Raw genomic sequence first — 15,845 nt, 5'->3', positions numbered from 1 at the left:
GTAAGGTGATAGTTTTAAGAAATTATATTTCAATTATTAATTAAAATTGGTAAACAATTATCTTCCGTCACAAGTACCATGGTCACTGCCACCGATTTTTGATAAAAGGTTTTATTAGTTTGTTTTGTTTATCAGGTCGATTATAAATATTAATTTTTTTGCTAGTCGTCAACTTTTTTGCTCTATGCTATCAAGCTGTTTTTAATTTAGGTAGATTTATGAAATTATTGTCATGTATAACACCGTGTTGATAGTTTTTTTTTTTTTTTAATCGAAATTTCCATTGTAGGCCTATATATAATGTTTTTTTTTTTCAATTAGGGTTGTAGCTTAGCATTTAATAATAATAATAATAATAATAATAATAATAATAATAACAATAATAATAATAATAATAATATTAATATTCTATTTCTAACTTGGTATCATCACAGTTAGGTGTAAATAACTTGTGTCACTATGAAGATAGAAACTTAAGTTTGTGAAATCAGCTGTTGATCATTATGCTTTTTATATCTCATCAACTTCCTAACAAGTAAAGGATTTTTTTCGCGTAGAGACAATTTATTGTTTTATTTAAATTTAACGTCTTTAGATTTTTCTTTCCTGTATTAAGTAAAACATTTATGCAAAGATTATGTTGCACATTCATTATATTTACTCTTGATAAAAATATTTAGTTTAAAATCTTGAATCTCTAATCAAACTAAATTGTTTTGGGTTATTTTCCCGTTGAAATAGCTAAGGAGGGTATTAAGTATTTATGTGAAAAAGAAAATAAACTCACAAATAGTGAAGTTCATAGTAATTTGTACAATATTTGTTAAAAATGGTTTTTTTTTATAGTTTACCTTCATGAAAAAGTAAACTGAGGAATCAAAGAAAACTGACTTGAAAGCTATAACTAAACTAAGATTTTTTTTCAGGTACAAAATGTAAGCAAGCAGTACGGGAAATTGTCATTCAAGGTAAATATTCATGTTGGTTAAAGGTAAGGGACCATTATGATGATATTTTGCACTTCGTAATCAACACACGCTCACACAGGTAAGTGTATGATAAAGTGATTTCCCTCAAAATGCAGCCATATGATTGGCCTTGATTTTAGTGCTGCCTTTGACAATGTTATTGATGATACCCTTGTTTTCAAACTCAAATATTTGGGAGAAGGTGGATCGTTTCTTGGCATCATTATTGAATTTTCCAGTAATAGATCGCAAAGAGTTGTTATTGATGGGCACCATAGTGAGTATAGGAATGTGATATCTGCTGTTCCTCAGGGTAGTGTTCTTACCCCATTACTTTTCATACTATATACACATATCATGTGGTTTGACCTAAAAACAAGCTTGTTGCATATGCAGATGATGCTACTCTCTTTGCATCAATTCCATCTCCTGAATGTAGATCTGGGGTTGCTGAATCCCTTAATCGAGATCTAGCTAAAATTAGTGCATGATGCAAATCATGGGGTATGAAGTTGAATCCTAACAAAACTCAAAATATGATTGTAAGTAGATCAAAGACGGTAGCTCCTCAACATCCGGATCTCAGCATTAATAATGTTTCTTTAACTTTGTATGACTTTTAAAATTTTAGGTGTGATTCTCGACAGCAAATTTACTTATGAGAAACACATTAGGTCTGTCTCTTTTTCCATTGCACAAAAAATTGCCTTATTGAGGAAGTTTTTTAAGATCATCTGTGATCAAACTATTCTTAAGAAGTATTTTAATTTTTTCATTCTACCTTGTTTCGAGTATTGTTCTCGTGTCTGGTCCTCAGCTGCTGATTCTCATCTTAAAATGTTGAACAGAAACTTACGGTCTATTAAATTTCTTATTCCTGATTTATATATTAATAAATTAATAAATTAGTTCATTATGCATGTTGCATAAGATTTTTTTTTATAATTCCCACCATCTTTTACATTTAGATCTTCCTGGACAGTTCCATACTGTTCTTAATACTAGGCATGCAGTTTATTCTAATAGTCTGACCTTTTCCATCATAAGGCTCAATACTATACAGTATTCTAGAAGTTTTATTCCAGCTGTGACCAAGTTGTGGAATGATCTTCCTATTCGGGTGGTTGAATCGGTAGAACTTCAAAAGTTAAAACTTGCAGCAAATGTTTTCATGTTGAACAGGCCGACATAAGTCTTTTTATAGCTTATATATGAAATATCTGTTCTAATGTCGTTAATGTTTTTAAAATATTCTATTTTAATTGTTCATTACTTCTTTTATTGTTTATTTATTTCCTTTCCTCGCTGGCTATTTTTCCCTGTTGGAGCCCTTAGGCTTATAGCATCTTGCTTTGTAGCTAGGATCGTAGCTTAGCTAGTAATAATAATAATTAATACACTTCTAAAAGTAACATGAGTGCATTTTCCAAATGACTGAAGTAAGGAGTCAATTGGATTAAAAAAGCAGCTTATATTTGTCTATACAGTATTCCTGATCATAATCTCTTGAACTCATTGAGTGCTACATTTTAGGAAATGTGACAAACTTAAACTGTATTAAGTGTTCTGCTCTAATACTAAACTATTATAGTTTTCTCTCATAACGCCCCCTTCCCCCTCTGGAGAATTTCCTTAATACCATCCATGTGTACTTTGAAAATGTAACCTTTCTGGTGTATTTCCTCTTGAGCCTCTTAATTGCAAACCTTTCCAACTTCTTTATTTTACATGAAACTATGAGTCTCTTCTTTGCTATGAGCATGATCCTTTAAGTGATTTTTTTGGTAATTTTATAACATGAACTTTTTTTGTACTTGTAGGCTATATGTTTCCTAATGTACACATTACCTTATCTTGTACACTTTACTATGCCTGCCATTCTTCTTCTTTCATCATTTTCCTGTAGACTCTATTACACAAAAAATATATATATTTTTGGGCTCAGGGCATGTTGTTGTGATGGAAGTTCCTATCAGGTAGCTTCCTTGGGTATATTTGACTACGGTGATATTCCCAGAGAATTTTACCTTAAGGTATCCAGAATTCTAAATCCTGGAGCGAATATCCCTAATTAATTCTTATAGGGATATCGCATAATATCAGAGGACGTATTCTTGACACGCCACATAGCTATCTTCACCCCGAATAGCATTAACGCTTCGAGAGGGAAAAGTGGCAAGCAAACAAAAACAAAAGGAGAGCCGTTATTAAGGTACCTCTCCTTCCCGTTTCGAGTCAGTATTGTATCCGACGTCATCAATGGCGCCATCTTATTCCTTATAGTGTTGCTCTATTGCTCGGTGATTCCCTTGTGTTCTCTCGTAATTTTGGATTTTATTCAACGTTATGATGCTTTCTCCAGCCTCTTCTGCCTCTGGAAAGTTGAGTATTATCTTTACTATGTATAAGTGTAAGCTCTTGTCGTTTTGAATTAAATCAAAAGTGAAATTAACGTAAACAACAGCTGTTGCCTACCGGAGCCGTCATGGACGCTGTCGCTCGCTATGCATGTGTCATTTAGTTATCCAGAGCGACGTTCCCGGTCCTAATGCTTTAATAAATTTAGCTATTTAGCCTTCCTACTGGAATTCTTTATATTTTGCCGTTAGTATTTATCAGTTTTGGCGATTTAGGTAACCAATCCTCGCTTACGCTAGGCTTAGTAGCCTAGGTGTTTTGCTTTTAGTACTTTCATGCATGATATAAGAGTTTTCCTAGTGTGATAATTTTATTGAAGCTATAGGTATATTTTATACATGTAAGATATTGTTGAATATTTCCTCTTCCAAGATTGTACACTACTAGAGAGTTTCGGTGATTGTGGTAATCGATTCTCACCGCGCCTAGGCTAGTAGCCTATGGGGCTTTAGTATACTTTCGCACACTCCCCAATTGTTCTTTTCTCCTCTGGAGGTCTAAGATCAATCCCTTTTTTCCCTCTGATTTAGCCTAGGCTTAACCCTAGTGGGTTTTGACTGAATAGTATTCAGGTAAAACTTTACTGGGCTGGTTTTGTCTTGATCCTGCAACCAGAGTGACTGGTTTGGGCTCGGTCAGAACATCAGAGTATTCTGTCTGGGGTCTGTAGCTGCTTGGCAGAACGAATGAGATTCCTTTGCTAGGTTAGGCTACAGATATAGGAGGCTAGACCTCCCTAGGCCACATCTGAAGGTTTCTGTATGAGATGATTCCTTCTTTAGGTGGTTTAGCAGACTAGTCCTGTTCTGTTATCTTTAGGTTGAAGAATGAGATTTTCCATTGCCTGGGGAAATAACAGCACAACTTCGTTCTTGTATTGCTGGAGATGGCAAGTGCTGCCAACCTCCTTGTTATATTGGACGACCCTAGGCTAGGATGAGCTTTCTTAGCCACTGGGGTTAGTCTCATACTGGAACGGAGTTTGTATGACCCTCACCCCTCCCCTCTATCCTTTGATGATGGCCTAGCCATCACAAAATTCTTTGGCCATCGTTCTACATTCGAACCTAGTGTAGGTTAGGATGTAGGACTGGCCTAGACTTCTGCTGGCCGGCAGAAGCCTATTCTCTGTTGAGTGAACTTCAGAACACTCTTGGTGTACCATTCATATGTTTGCTGGTAGAGCCCGGCAGGTTATGGATGGATGGAAGCTTGAATGTTACATTCTCCCCTTCCAATTGTTCACTTTCTGGATGGAAGACAGTAAGGCAGTGCCGGCTACAGCCTTGCCTCCATGCTGTTTTCTCTTGTTAGTGTTTAGTACCTTCTAGTCCCGGGCAGCCAGGTGGGTGGTGGTTCTCTGGTTAGAAATATCTGCCGGCCGGCATAGGTTATTACCTGCCACGGCCGGCCGGCAGTTGGCTGCACACCTTCAGCTCTGCCGGCCACTGCGATTAGTGGTCGGCAGCCGGGGTGCAGTCGGCTGCCGGCATATTATGAACTGCTGGCCGGCACTTGGAAACCAGTGATCTGCCGCCCATTAATTCAAAGGTAGTATACTTTTGAACTGAACCCAGGTACTTGCCGGCCGGCACAGCAGTACTGTATATGATATACAGTAGCCAGTATTTTGCAGTACAGTATAGTATATAGTGCTAGTAGAAAACTACAGTATAGAGTATACTGTAACACTAAGATTATTCCAACATACATTGTGTTGTCATGTACAGCCTATTGTGAAACCACTCACCCTAAAGGAAGCGAGTTCTTTCTTTAATTTAATTAAAAATCACTTATATTAAAACTTCTGATTATTGTTGTGAGTTACACTGGAGTATCCTTATAGGATAATAATTCCAAAGGTTTTTCTAGAATTAGAATTAACCTTAGTTTTAATATATTGGGAGGTCACAGCAATTGGCTAGGCAGGAAATACAAGTATGTGTCTTTCCTTCTTTCCTTTCTAGCTTAACTATCATAACCTATGAAAAATAATAATAATAAGTTTTAGACTTATTCTTGTGATACGTTTTCACTGGATACTCATTAGACTCTCTTCTCTTTACAGGAGAACCACCCGAAGTGCGGGAGTATGTTTTGCAACATCCGCAGCAAGAACTTTTGCGGACATGAGTTGTGCTGGAGGGACGCACCCTGCGCAATCTCCAAAGGTGATCTCAGGTATTGGGACCCTCAGGTATGTAGCATTTGTCCTAACCTGATTACTGAGGCATTTGACACCCCTAAGTCGGCGGAGTCAAGGGATGCAGCTATGGAAAAACTGCGAAATTGGGTACGGGGTTTTTAGAAAAACATAATGGGGCCTTATCTTCCAAGTGAGAAGATGCGGGCTTATCTTTTTCCCAGGGCATCTGAGGATGCAGTGATTCCACAGCCTCATGCAGAGATCCCTATAGTCCAGATTCCGGTAGATTCAGAAGTCTCGGACGCTCTACAAGACATCCAACTGGACAATAGAATGTCAGAAGTGTCAGAGTACACGGAGAAGGACCTTCTCGCGGAAGGTCAGGAGGAGCAGACCCAAGCTCCCGAAGAGGAAGAGGTCGACGTGGTGTCGGTCTCATCGGTTCCGGCCCCAGAACCGATTCCCTCGACTTTGTCGGCTATCCCAGAGGAACTGGGAAGGACTCTTTCTTCTATTGTTGAGATGATTCAACAGATGCAGAAGAAAAATGATGAAAAGGAAGCTGCGATGAAGCTGGAGATGCGCAGACTCGCAGCATCACGCGGCCCCCAGAAGAAGCTCAGCATGAAGGATCTCCCCTTATGTTCGGATGCAAATCCTTGGAAGTATGCTGAACACATGCCGATGACAACTAGCAAAATTGTCATTTCGGAGAAGCTGGGATTAGTCCCCTGGAAGAGGTGGAATTCTGGCCCAGCAAGGAGTCTTACCCGAACTGCTATGTCCGTCTCAGGAAAGAGCCACCCTCAAAGGAGGAAACGGAGCCAAAGGAGGTCATAGTCTTTGTCCACGGTAAAGCACAGGCTTTACTCTCTAGCTCAATGAAAGAGAGGGGGTTCTCTAACTCAAAGGTACCTGCGTTGAGTAAGAAGCACCCCTCCTTTGTGGCTTCTCCAACTAGAGCCCTCCCCTTTATGGAGAAAGGGTACAAGGCAGCCTTAAAGGCAGTCGAGGCAGGGAAGCCATGCCCGTCGTTGGACGAGTGCAAGCCTTTATCCCTGACCTTGCCTATGGACCAAAAAGACTGGAAGGACGTCCACCTTACCTTCTCAGTCGGGAAATTGGAAACAGATATTGCCGGACGTCAGTTTGGTGAGGACCTTCCAAAGCTGTCTGAGTTTCTCTTGCGTAGGGAGCAAGAGACAAAAGAAAGACTTGCTGCATCTATGTCCCTTCCGACTACTCTGGAAACGATGGCAAGTGACCCCAAGAATCAGGAGATGTTTATGGTAGTGGCCAAAACCCATTTGGCCACTGTGACCAAAGATGTGTATAGTTTTATTAAAGCTAGGAGAGCTTGTGGAGAGTTCGTGTTCGTCTCGGCTGCGGTGAGATACGAACCCAAAAAACTAATCTCATTCAATATTTGGGGTACGGACCTCTTCCCGAGTGAAGTGGTCAAAGAGGTAGTAGACAAGGCTGCCACGGAGAATAGGAACCTTCTCCAAAAGTGGGGCCTATCTCTCAAGAGAAAGTCTTCCCCGGATGAGGGTCCCCAATCTAAGAGGAAGACGAAGAAGCCTAGGCTACCCTCTCGGCCGGCCAAGCCTTACAGACAGCAACAACAACAACAACTTCCTTCGACCGCGGTGCCTCAGATGGTGGCACAACCTCCTACTATGTACCAGTTGGTACCTCAGCCAGTAGCGACTCAGTATCCTGCCTTTAACCCAGCTTTCGAAAGGCAGTCAATGACCTTTCGTGCGAAAGCTAGAGGAGCAGCCAGAGGTTCCTCTAGACGCCCTTCAAGAGGAAGGGGATTCAGAGGAGGACGCGGTCAAGGAGGCAAGGCCTCAGGTCTACAGCAGAAGTGAGATGCTTCCGGTAGGAGGGAGTCTGCACTTATTTTGGGATCGCTGGACCTTCGATCCCTTGGCCCACAGCCTAATCAAGAATGGACTGGGTTGGAGTTGGAACAGCGCTCCACCCCTATTCCCACAATTCTTCCAACACTCCACCCCCGTCCAAGAAGAATATGTACGGGAACTCTTGGAGGAAAGAGTAATTCGGAGAGTAAAGTCCATCAAGTTCCAAGGAAGGCTGTTTTGTGTTCCCAAGAAAGACTCAGAAAAACTCAGAGTCATTCTGGACATGTCGCCACTCAACAAGTTCATAGTAAAGTCTAAGTTCAGGATGTTAACACTTCAACACATAAGGACCCTGTTGCCCAAACGGGCTTACACTGTCTCGATAGACTTGTCAGACGCCAATTGGCACGTTCCAATCAATCGTCAACTCTCCTCCTACATAGGGTTCAAGCTAAAACAAAGACTTAATGCCTTTAGAGTTATGCCCTTCGGGCTAAACATAGCCCCAAGGATATTCACGAAGCTTGCAAATGCAGTCGTTCATCAATTACGCCTAAAAGGTGTCCAAGTAGTGGCCTAGCTGGACAATTGGCTGGTGTAGGCAGCATCCGAGATGGAGTGCATGCAGGCTTCCAAGAAAGTAATCCAGTTCCTGGAACATCTAGGATTCAAGATCAATGCTAAAAAGTCTCGACTATCTCCGGCTCAAAAGTTTCAGTGGTTGGGAATCCACTGGGACTTAAAGTCACATCAACTTTCCATTCCACTAAAGAAAAGGAAAGAGATAGCGGGATCTGTCAAGAGACTTCTGGAATCCAAATGGATATCAAGACGCGAACAGGAGAGAGATAAAGGATACAACAGGAGTTTGGGGAAGATATGCATCAAATGCTCGAAGAGATCTGAAAAGACCATTACCGACTCGATTGCAAAAGCTTCTCAAGCCATAGTCCAAAGCCAAGCAATTGAAGAAATCGATACTTCTTCAACTACCTCCACCTTCAGTCATCATCCATACAGACACTTCAAAGGAAGGATGGGGAGGTCACTCTCACCAAAGGAAAGTCTAAGGAGCTTGGTCCAGCTTATTCAAGACATTTCACATCAACTTTCTAGAGGCCATGGCAGTTCTTCTTACACTGAAGAAATTATCTCCTCGCCACTCGACCCACATAAGACTGGTTCTGGACAGCGAGGTGATAGTGAGATGCCTGAATCGCCAAGGTTCGAGATCACCTCAAATCAACCAAGTGATGATGGCCATCTTCCGTTTGGTGGAGAAAAAGAGATGGCACTTATCAGCAGTTCACCTCCAAGGGTTCCGCAACATGACGGCGGACGCTCTATCCAGGTTCACACCGATAGAGTCAGAATAGTCCCTAGATGCAGGATCGTTTTCCTTCATCTTACGTTAAGTCCCGAAACTGCAGATAGACCTCTTTGCGACGAGCGACAACAAGAAGATACATGTCGTTACGTGGCCCCTTACGAGGATCCCCTAGCGGAAGCAGTGGACGCAATGTCCCTCGATTGGAACAGATGGTCCAGGATTTACCTGTTCCCTCCATCCAACCTTCTACTGAAGGTCTTCGACAAACAGATCATTCAAGGAGATGGCTACGATAGTGGCTCACAAGTGGCCAAACAGCGTATGGTTCCCTCTGGCATTGGAACTACGACTGAAGTTTGTGCCGTTGCCGGATCCAGTTTTGACTCAGCTAGTGCAGAAGTCGACTGTCTTTTCTTCATCGCAGAAAACCCGCAACCTTCATCTCATGATTTTCTCTCCTTAGCGGTAAAGAAAAGATTCGGGATCTCAAAGGACAGTATAGACTTTTTGGAAGAATATAAATCTAAATCTACCAGAAGACAATATGAGTCGTCATGGAAGAGGTGGGTGTCTTTTGTCAAGGCAAAGAAGCCAAAAGAAATCTCGACAGACTTCTGTTTATCTTTCTTTATTAACCTTCATGAACAAGGTTTAGCAGCCAACACAATAACGACGTGTAAATCTGCCTTGACAAGACCTTTACTATATGCCTTTCAGGTCGACTTCTCTAACGAAATCTTTAACAAGATTCCTAAGGCCTGTGCTAGACTCAGGCCTGCAGCGCCTCCGAAACCTATTTCATGGTCTCTGGATAAGGTTCTTCACTTCGCTTCTATGATGAACAACGACGAGTGCGCTTTGAAGGATTTGACCCAAAAAGTCATATTTCTATTTGCACTAGCCTCGGGGGCCAGAGTTAGTGAAATAGTGGCCCTTTCGAGAGATGAAGGTCACATTCAGTTCTTGGAAGGGGGAGAACTGAATCTTTTTCTGGACCCAACGTTTCTTGCCAAAAATGAGCTACCCACCAAAAGGTGGGGTCCCTGGAGAATCTGCCCTCTGAAGGAAGATGTCTCTTTATGCCCAGTAGAGAGCTTAAAGGTCTATCTTCGTAGAACTTCAGACTTTAAGGGAGGACAGCTTTTTAGAGGAGAAACTTCAGGTTCAAACTTGTCTCTGAAACTAAGGGCGAAGATCACCTACTTTATCAGCAGAGCGGATCCGGACAGTACACCCGCAGGTCATGATCCGAGAAAAATTGCCTCGTCCCTAAATTTTTTCAATAATGTGGATATTGAACACCTTTGCTCATACACTGACTGGAAGTCATCCAGGATATTTTTTAAGCATTACACAAAGCAGGAATTAAAGAGGTCTGTGGTAGCAGCAGGTAGTGTCCTTAAACCTGTTGCTTGATTCTGCGAGGAACAGTGAAATTAATTGGGACGATTAATTTGAGGGTGGGCGTGTATTCCCTGGTCGGTACTACATACCAAGTGAAAAGCCACTAAGGTGTCTTTATGAACTGTTCCATAGACAAAGGTGAAATAAGCATAATGAGTGACATATGTGCCATGCGTTTTACCCAAGTGTGAATAGACAATAATGACAGATACTACTGAAAATTTATTAATATTTTCATTTTTCAGTGGCATTTATATGTTTCCTTTTCAGATGAAACAAGTTTTTTCTAGTATTACTGTTTTTCTTTATGCTGTAATTTATATCATCCACATTTTATATATTTCTGTAAATGTTGATTGATCTATTTATTTATTTTTTTGTCAATAAACTAGTTCTAAAATGAACTTTGCGTCTTATTCGCCCAGGTTCATTCTTATGAAAAATATATTGAGCATTGCAACTTTTGCTATGGATATTATTTGATAATATAGAAAATCTTAAAAGATTGTTCCTACGTGTAGACAAACACTCATCGATTTGGTCAATCCTTATTTAGGATAGACCATCACCTTCTGGATGGAATGATAACTGATATGTAACATCTGTTCCTAAACGGATACAAACCTTTGATCAGTACACAAATCAAATAGGTATACCGGGGGAGGTGTCAGTATTTCATACAGACATTGGTAAGTTCCAATACAAACTTTGCTTTAGAAGGTATAGGTCAAGACCATTATACCGGTTTGTCTGCTGGGCATCCATAGGTAATATGTATTCCTCGAGACTTTTCAGAGTCTATCATGACTCTTCCCTGTAGGGGGCAGGAAGTACTAACATGGTTGATGTTTAGAAGTAATGATGTATGACGGTAACATCATAGGACTCTAGGTCTAGATAGACCAAGGAAAAGGTTATCTTGAGGTTAAGGCGCGAAATGAGAATCCACAGGTACAGTAATGCCCTGGTAAACTTCCATCACGACGACATGGCCTGAGCCCAAAAAACGGATTTTGAGCGACGCAAAAAATCTATTTTTGGGTGAGATAGCCATGTCGTCCTGATGGGCCCGGCCTTCCTTTTTGTTAAAAGGGCTAAGAACCCCTCCCGATAGTACAGTATCTGTAGCACCTCGCATATCGCTACAAGGAATAAGATGGCGCCGTTGATGACGTCAGATACTGACTCGAAACAGGAAGGAGAGGTACCTTAATAACGGCTCTCCTTTTGTTTTCGTTTTCTTGCCACTTTTCCCTCTCGAAGCGTTAATGCTATTCGGGGTGAAGATAGCTATGTGGCGTGTCAAGAATACGTCCTCTGATATTATGCGATACTGTATCCCTATAAGAATTAATTAGGGATATTCGCTCCAGGAGTTAGAATTCTGGATACCTTAAGGTAAAATTCTCTGGGAATATCACCGAAGTCAAATATACCCAAGGAAGCTACCTTATAGGAACTTCCATAAGGACTACATGGCTATCTCACTCAAAAATAAATTTTTCGCTTTGCTCTAAATCCGTTTTTTGCACATTTCTCTTTATATACAAGTATTAGTAATAATACAGTATATGCTATTGTTCAATACAGTTACAGCATTAAATATCACAACCCAATGGAGTTATAGTAATACTAATTTCAAATTTATAAACTCACTTGATGTTTATATTACTTACGTATGGAGTCTCGATTTTATAGTCGTTTTCCTCTAAAACCAAAAAATTCCCATTTTATACACATCAGTTCTTTCATTTCAACTTTGACAGAATCAATTAATTATTATCTCAAATGCAAAGGCTTGTAATTCTAGTTCTCATTTGGTGTAGAAGCCATCTCATCAGTTCTTTCATTTCAACTTTGACAGAATCAATTAATTATTATCTCAAATGCAAAGGCTTGTAATTCTAGTTCTCATTTGGTGTAGAAGCCATCTATACCATAATGACTGAAAACTTTAAATCATTCATTCATTCATAAACGTTCTGGTTTAAATATGACGAATCGGTTATTTAACATCTAGATTATGATTTAATCTCCTCCCTTGAGCCCATCGTTAATGCTATTAGAAGTAAAACTTTAAATGCAGGATTTGCAACTGGTTTACTAAAGGTAAATTTACACTCTTTATTACTACATGTGCCACCGACATACAAATGTAATTCCAATATATGGTACTCAAGCTTGAGTTTGTCTGTATTTTTCCAATTCAAAAGGATAGGGAATGATATAATTTATAAAAGATCGTGCTGTTAGAGAGGTAATCTGTAGGTAGAAAATTGAAACAATTAGGATTTGAAATTTATTTATTTTTACAGGTTCACATGTAATTTAGTACATTATATCCATTATGCAATAACTTGATTTAACATGCAGTACTTCAAATGTTCTCTATATTATCTAAAGAATTTTTCTTCCATAATCAGTAATCGGTAACATATCAGTTCATTCATGAGTTTAAAGAGAGATTTTTGTTTAGTCTATAAATCTAATATTTTACATTGTAAAATCAAACTGCATGTGCACAAAGTTCTCCTGATAAATTATGAGTCCACCTGTAAAAGCATACATATATATTGTACTTGTCTGTGAAAATTAAAAGTTGAACTTTATATTTTGAAATCAGACTTTATTGGTCAACTACTGTATTTTTACAAATTTGCTGTATACAGCACAATATATGAGAAGGAACAAATGTTAAAATGCCTAGTCAGTGGAGTGGAACTTAAATGATTGTTTGTTGAGGAAATTTTATATTATTTTTTTTTCTTTCTGAAGTATTTATCCTATGAAATCATAATTCACAGTTTTCAGCACGTGAAAAGATGTGCTGTAAGATTTTATCACAGTACTGTATTTAATTTTTATGTAATGCATTTGAAGAACCAGGACTTTCTTTCACTAGAATTTTTTTTTACTGTGTAATTACCAATAAATCTTGTTTGAGTCTTTTTGCGCAAAATAACACATGGGAAGAATCTATATTAATTATAATACATGGAGGATTTTTCAATGGCTGTTTCTCATAATCAATATAACTTAAGATCCTGTATATACTCTTGAAGTGTTTGGGAGACTGATAAAAAAAAGTTGTGCAGATGTCATGAAACTATATTGTACTGTAGTTTATAGGTCACTAAGTTCAGCGATTGAGTTAGTCTTTTGAGATGCAGTTTTAGGGACATTCTTAAATGTACTAACTAGATTATCACTGTTTGTGGCACCATGCCACCCCTGCGATGTTCTTGCTTTTCCTGAATGAGGTCCAAGTGCTGATTGATCCCGGTTTTGCTAAAATGAGAAAATCATCTTTTTAATTATGTGTAGCTCAAAGCTTATTGAGGTAATAAGTTTAATGGGAAAATGTACCTTTATAATTATAAATACAGTTTGTTCCGTAACTGAAATACCAACCACGCTATTTAATATGGGTATTACTTTCGGCGTAGCTGAAATGAAGAGCCATTAGAATTGTAACGAGGGTTTACAAATAGCGAGGGGGTAGGGAGGAGTAGCTTGCTATCCCTCCCCCCCCTCACACACCTGTGATAGCTCACTTTGCTTTTGGCTCGGGTGACGATCAGACGTGTCTGCTCCCACCCTCGCTTACTTTGACAGCCTTTGATCTTTGTTTTTGCTTTTTTCTTTTATACAGTGTGTTTGGAAGTTGGCCTCTACCATGCAGAAGTGTCCCGGCTTTTCTGACCCCCCTTGTGGTACTTATATGTCGGCGGTCGACACGGACCCTCACACCTTATGTCCTTTTTGTAGGGGTCAACGGTGTGATAGGAATAGAGTATGTGGTGAGTGTAGGGAGTGGTCTACCTTCCAGTGGGAGAGGTTTTCCCGGCGCCGGAAGAAGTCCAAATGGGATATTTCTCCTTCAGGGGTTTCCCTGAAGAGAGAAAATCCCAAGGACTCTTCTTCCGTAACCAGAACCTCCTCAGAAGCTCCCACTCGATCGGTCTCTTCCGAGGGGCCGTCGAATGGTAGCGTAGGAAGTACTCACGTTCACCAACCTTGGGGTTCGGGAGAGGGAGTTGCCTCCCATAGCGAGGCAGCTCCTCCTCCTCCCCCGGGGGAGGATATTTCTGATAATGTGTCTAACAATGATTTGTTACAGCTTTGGGCTTCCTTGTTGCTTCAGGGTTTGCCCTCCAAGGAAGCCCTGTTTGACATAATCAGGTTGGGGGCTGCTGTCAAACAGTCGCCGACGGTAGCAGAGGTTGATCCTCTGTCTATCGTCGACGTTGTTGTGGCAGGGGCTTCCGACGAGTTAGGTCAAACCCCTGCTATGGTTCCTGATGTAGCTGAAGGCTTAGTTCCCCGCTCCGAACATCCTTCGAGGTAGGAACTAAGTCCAACGGTCTCTCCTGTAGGTGATTCTCCCCCTCAGGGGAATTCACTAACAGAGACTCCTCTAAGGAGGACTGACGATGGTCTGCCTGCTGCCCCCAGAGGACGTATCAGACGGAAAGCTCGCCCTCCTCTTCGGCGTAGAGGCCTTCCTTCTCCCCACAAGGGAGTTAGGAGGCGGTTCTTTGCCTTCGCAGTCCCCCGCGGAGGATCCTCCTCGCCGTGCTCCTACCGTTGCAGCTGCATCCCTGGACCTCTTTGCAGATCGTTCACGATCTCCTTCGCCTGCCAGACCTGCTGACCTCCCGTCTCCGTTCCTGGCCGCTGACGTGCTGTGGGCGCCCATGCACCCCGTTATCCAACGGGCATCGGTCCCTTCAGGGCAAAAGGGGGTTTCTCACAGTGTGTGTAAGTCTCTTGAGCGGCAGGTATCCCCTGCGCGCCAACGTTCTCCTACGCGCCCATGCGCAATTGCGTGCAAGCGCTAGCCTGCTGTTCCTGAGACATCACTTCAGCGACCTCCTGTTCCAGGGACAACGCGCCAGCGATCTCTTTGTTGCTGAGACTACGCGTCAGCGCTCACCTGCGCGCCAGCGATCTTCTCCTCGCCAGCGCTCTCCTGCGCGCCAGCGATCTTCTGCTCGCCAGCGCACAACTGCGCACCCTTATCCTGATGCGCGCCCACGATCTCCTGCTCGCCAGCGCTCTTCACCTACGCTCCAGCATTCGCCTGCGCGCCACGATCTCCGGATCTGGGCACAGGAGGGAAGAATCTTTCTTCTCCTTCCCGTCAGCGATCTCCTACGCCCCTTCGGACCTCGCCTGCTCGTCAGCCCGCGCCTGTGCGCGCACCTGTTCCAGCTCCTGCTGTGCGCCCTCCTGCGCACCCACGCGCTAAGGGTATTTCCCCTGCGCGTGCGTGCACGCCTTTTAGAGCTCATGGAGATCCTGCGCGCCCATGCGCGCGCGAGCAATCACCTCCGCGCGTGCAAGCGCTTGCACACCCTTCTGCGCACCCTCTGCTTTCGTCAGATTGCGCGCCCACACGCTCCCTCGCCTGTGCGCAGTTGCTCCCCTGCGCGCCATCGCTCCTCTACACGCCAGCGCCCACCCTCGCCATCATTTCTGCGTGCCCGAACGTTCGCCCGCGCGAACCAGGGAAAATCCCCCAGCGCGATTCCCAGCGTGAGCCCCCGCGCGAGGCTACAGGAACAAGAGCCTCCAGGAACGAGAGCCTCCAGGTTGTCATCTTCAATAACAACAACAACAACGCCCCCCCGGGCCGCCGCAAGAGCAGATCAGCGCTCCCGCAAGCGCAGATCAGCGCTCCCGCAGGAGGAGGGGGAGAACTCCGGATA

At 42.1% G+C, this 15,845-nt stretch overlaps 1 protein-coding gene and 1 long non-coding RNA gene across 2 annotated transcripts in view; one reads left to right on the top strand and one right to left on the bottom strand.

The window, feature by feature from the left end:
- The first annotated feature begins 924 nt into the window (after positions 1–924).
- Positions 925–15,845, top strand: part of LOC137629436 (uncharacterized) — a 41,820-nt gene continuing 26,899 nt past the window's right edge. The window contains exon 1 of the long non-coding RNA XR_011041506.1: positions 925–968. This is a non-coding gene — a long non-coding RNA (uncharacterized lncRNA). The remainder of the gene's footprint in view (positions 969–15,845) is intronic.
- LOC137629431 (polycystin-1-like protein 2) overlaps positions 12,437–15,845 on the bottom strand; it is a 137,846-nt gene continuing 134,437 nt past the window's right edge. Inside the window, exon 40 of the mRNA XM_068360679.1 lies at positions 12,437–13,422. Coding sequence (XP_068216780.1) covers positions 13,258–13,422 — 165 coding nt within the window. The 3' untranslated portion in view covers positions 12,437–13,257. The remainder of the gene's footprint in view (positions 13,423–15,845) is intronic.

The sequence above is a fragment of the Palaemon carinicauda genome, chromosome 2 (assembly GCF_036898095.1).
Source record: "Palaemon carinicauda isolate YSFRI2023 chromosome 2, ASM3689809v2, whole genome shotgun sequence".
Lineage (NCBI taxonomy): Eukaryota > Metazoa > Arthropoda > Malacostraca > Decapoda > Palaemonidae > Palaemon > Palaemon carinicauda.
The sequence above is the reverse complement of the archived record's forward strand: the minus strand, read 5'-3'. Positions and strand labels throughout refer to the sequence as shown.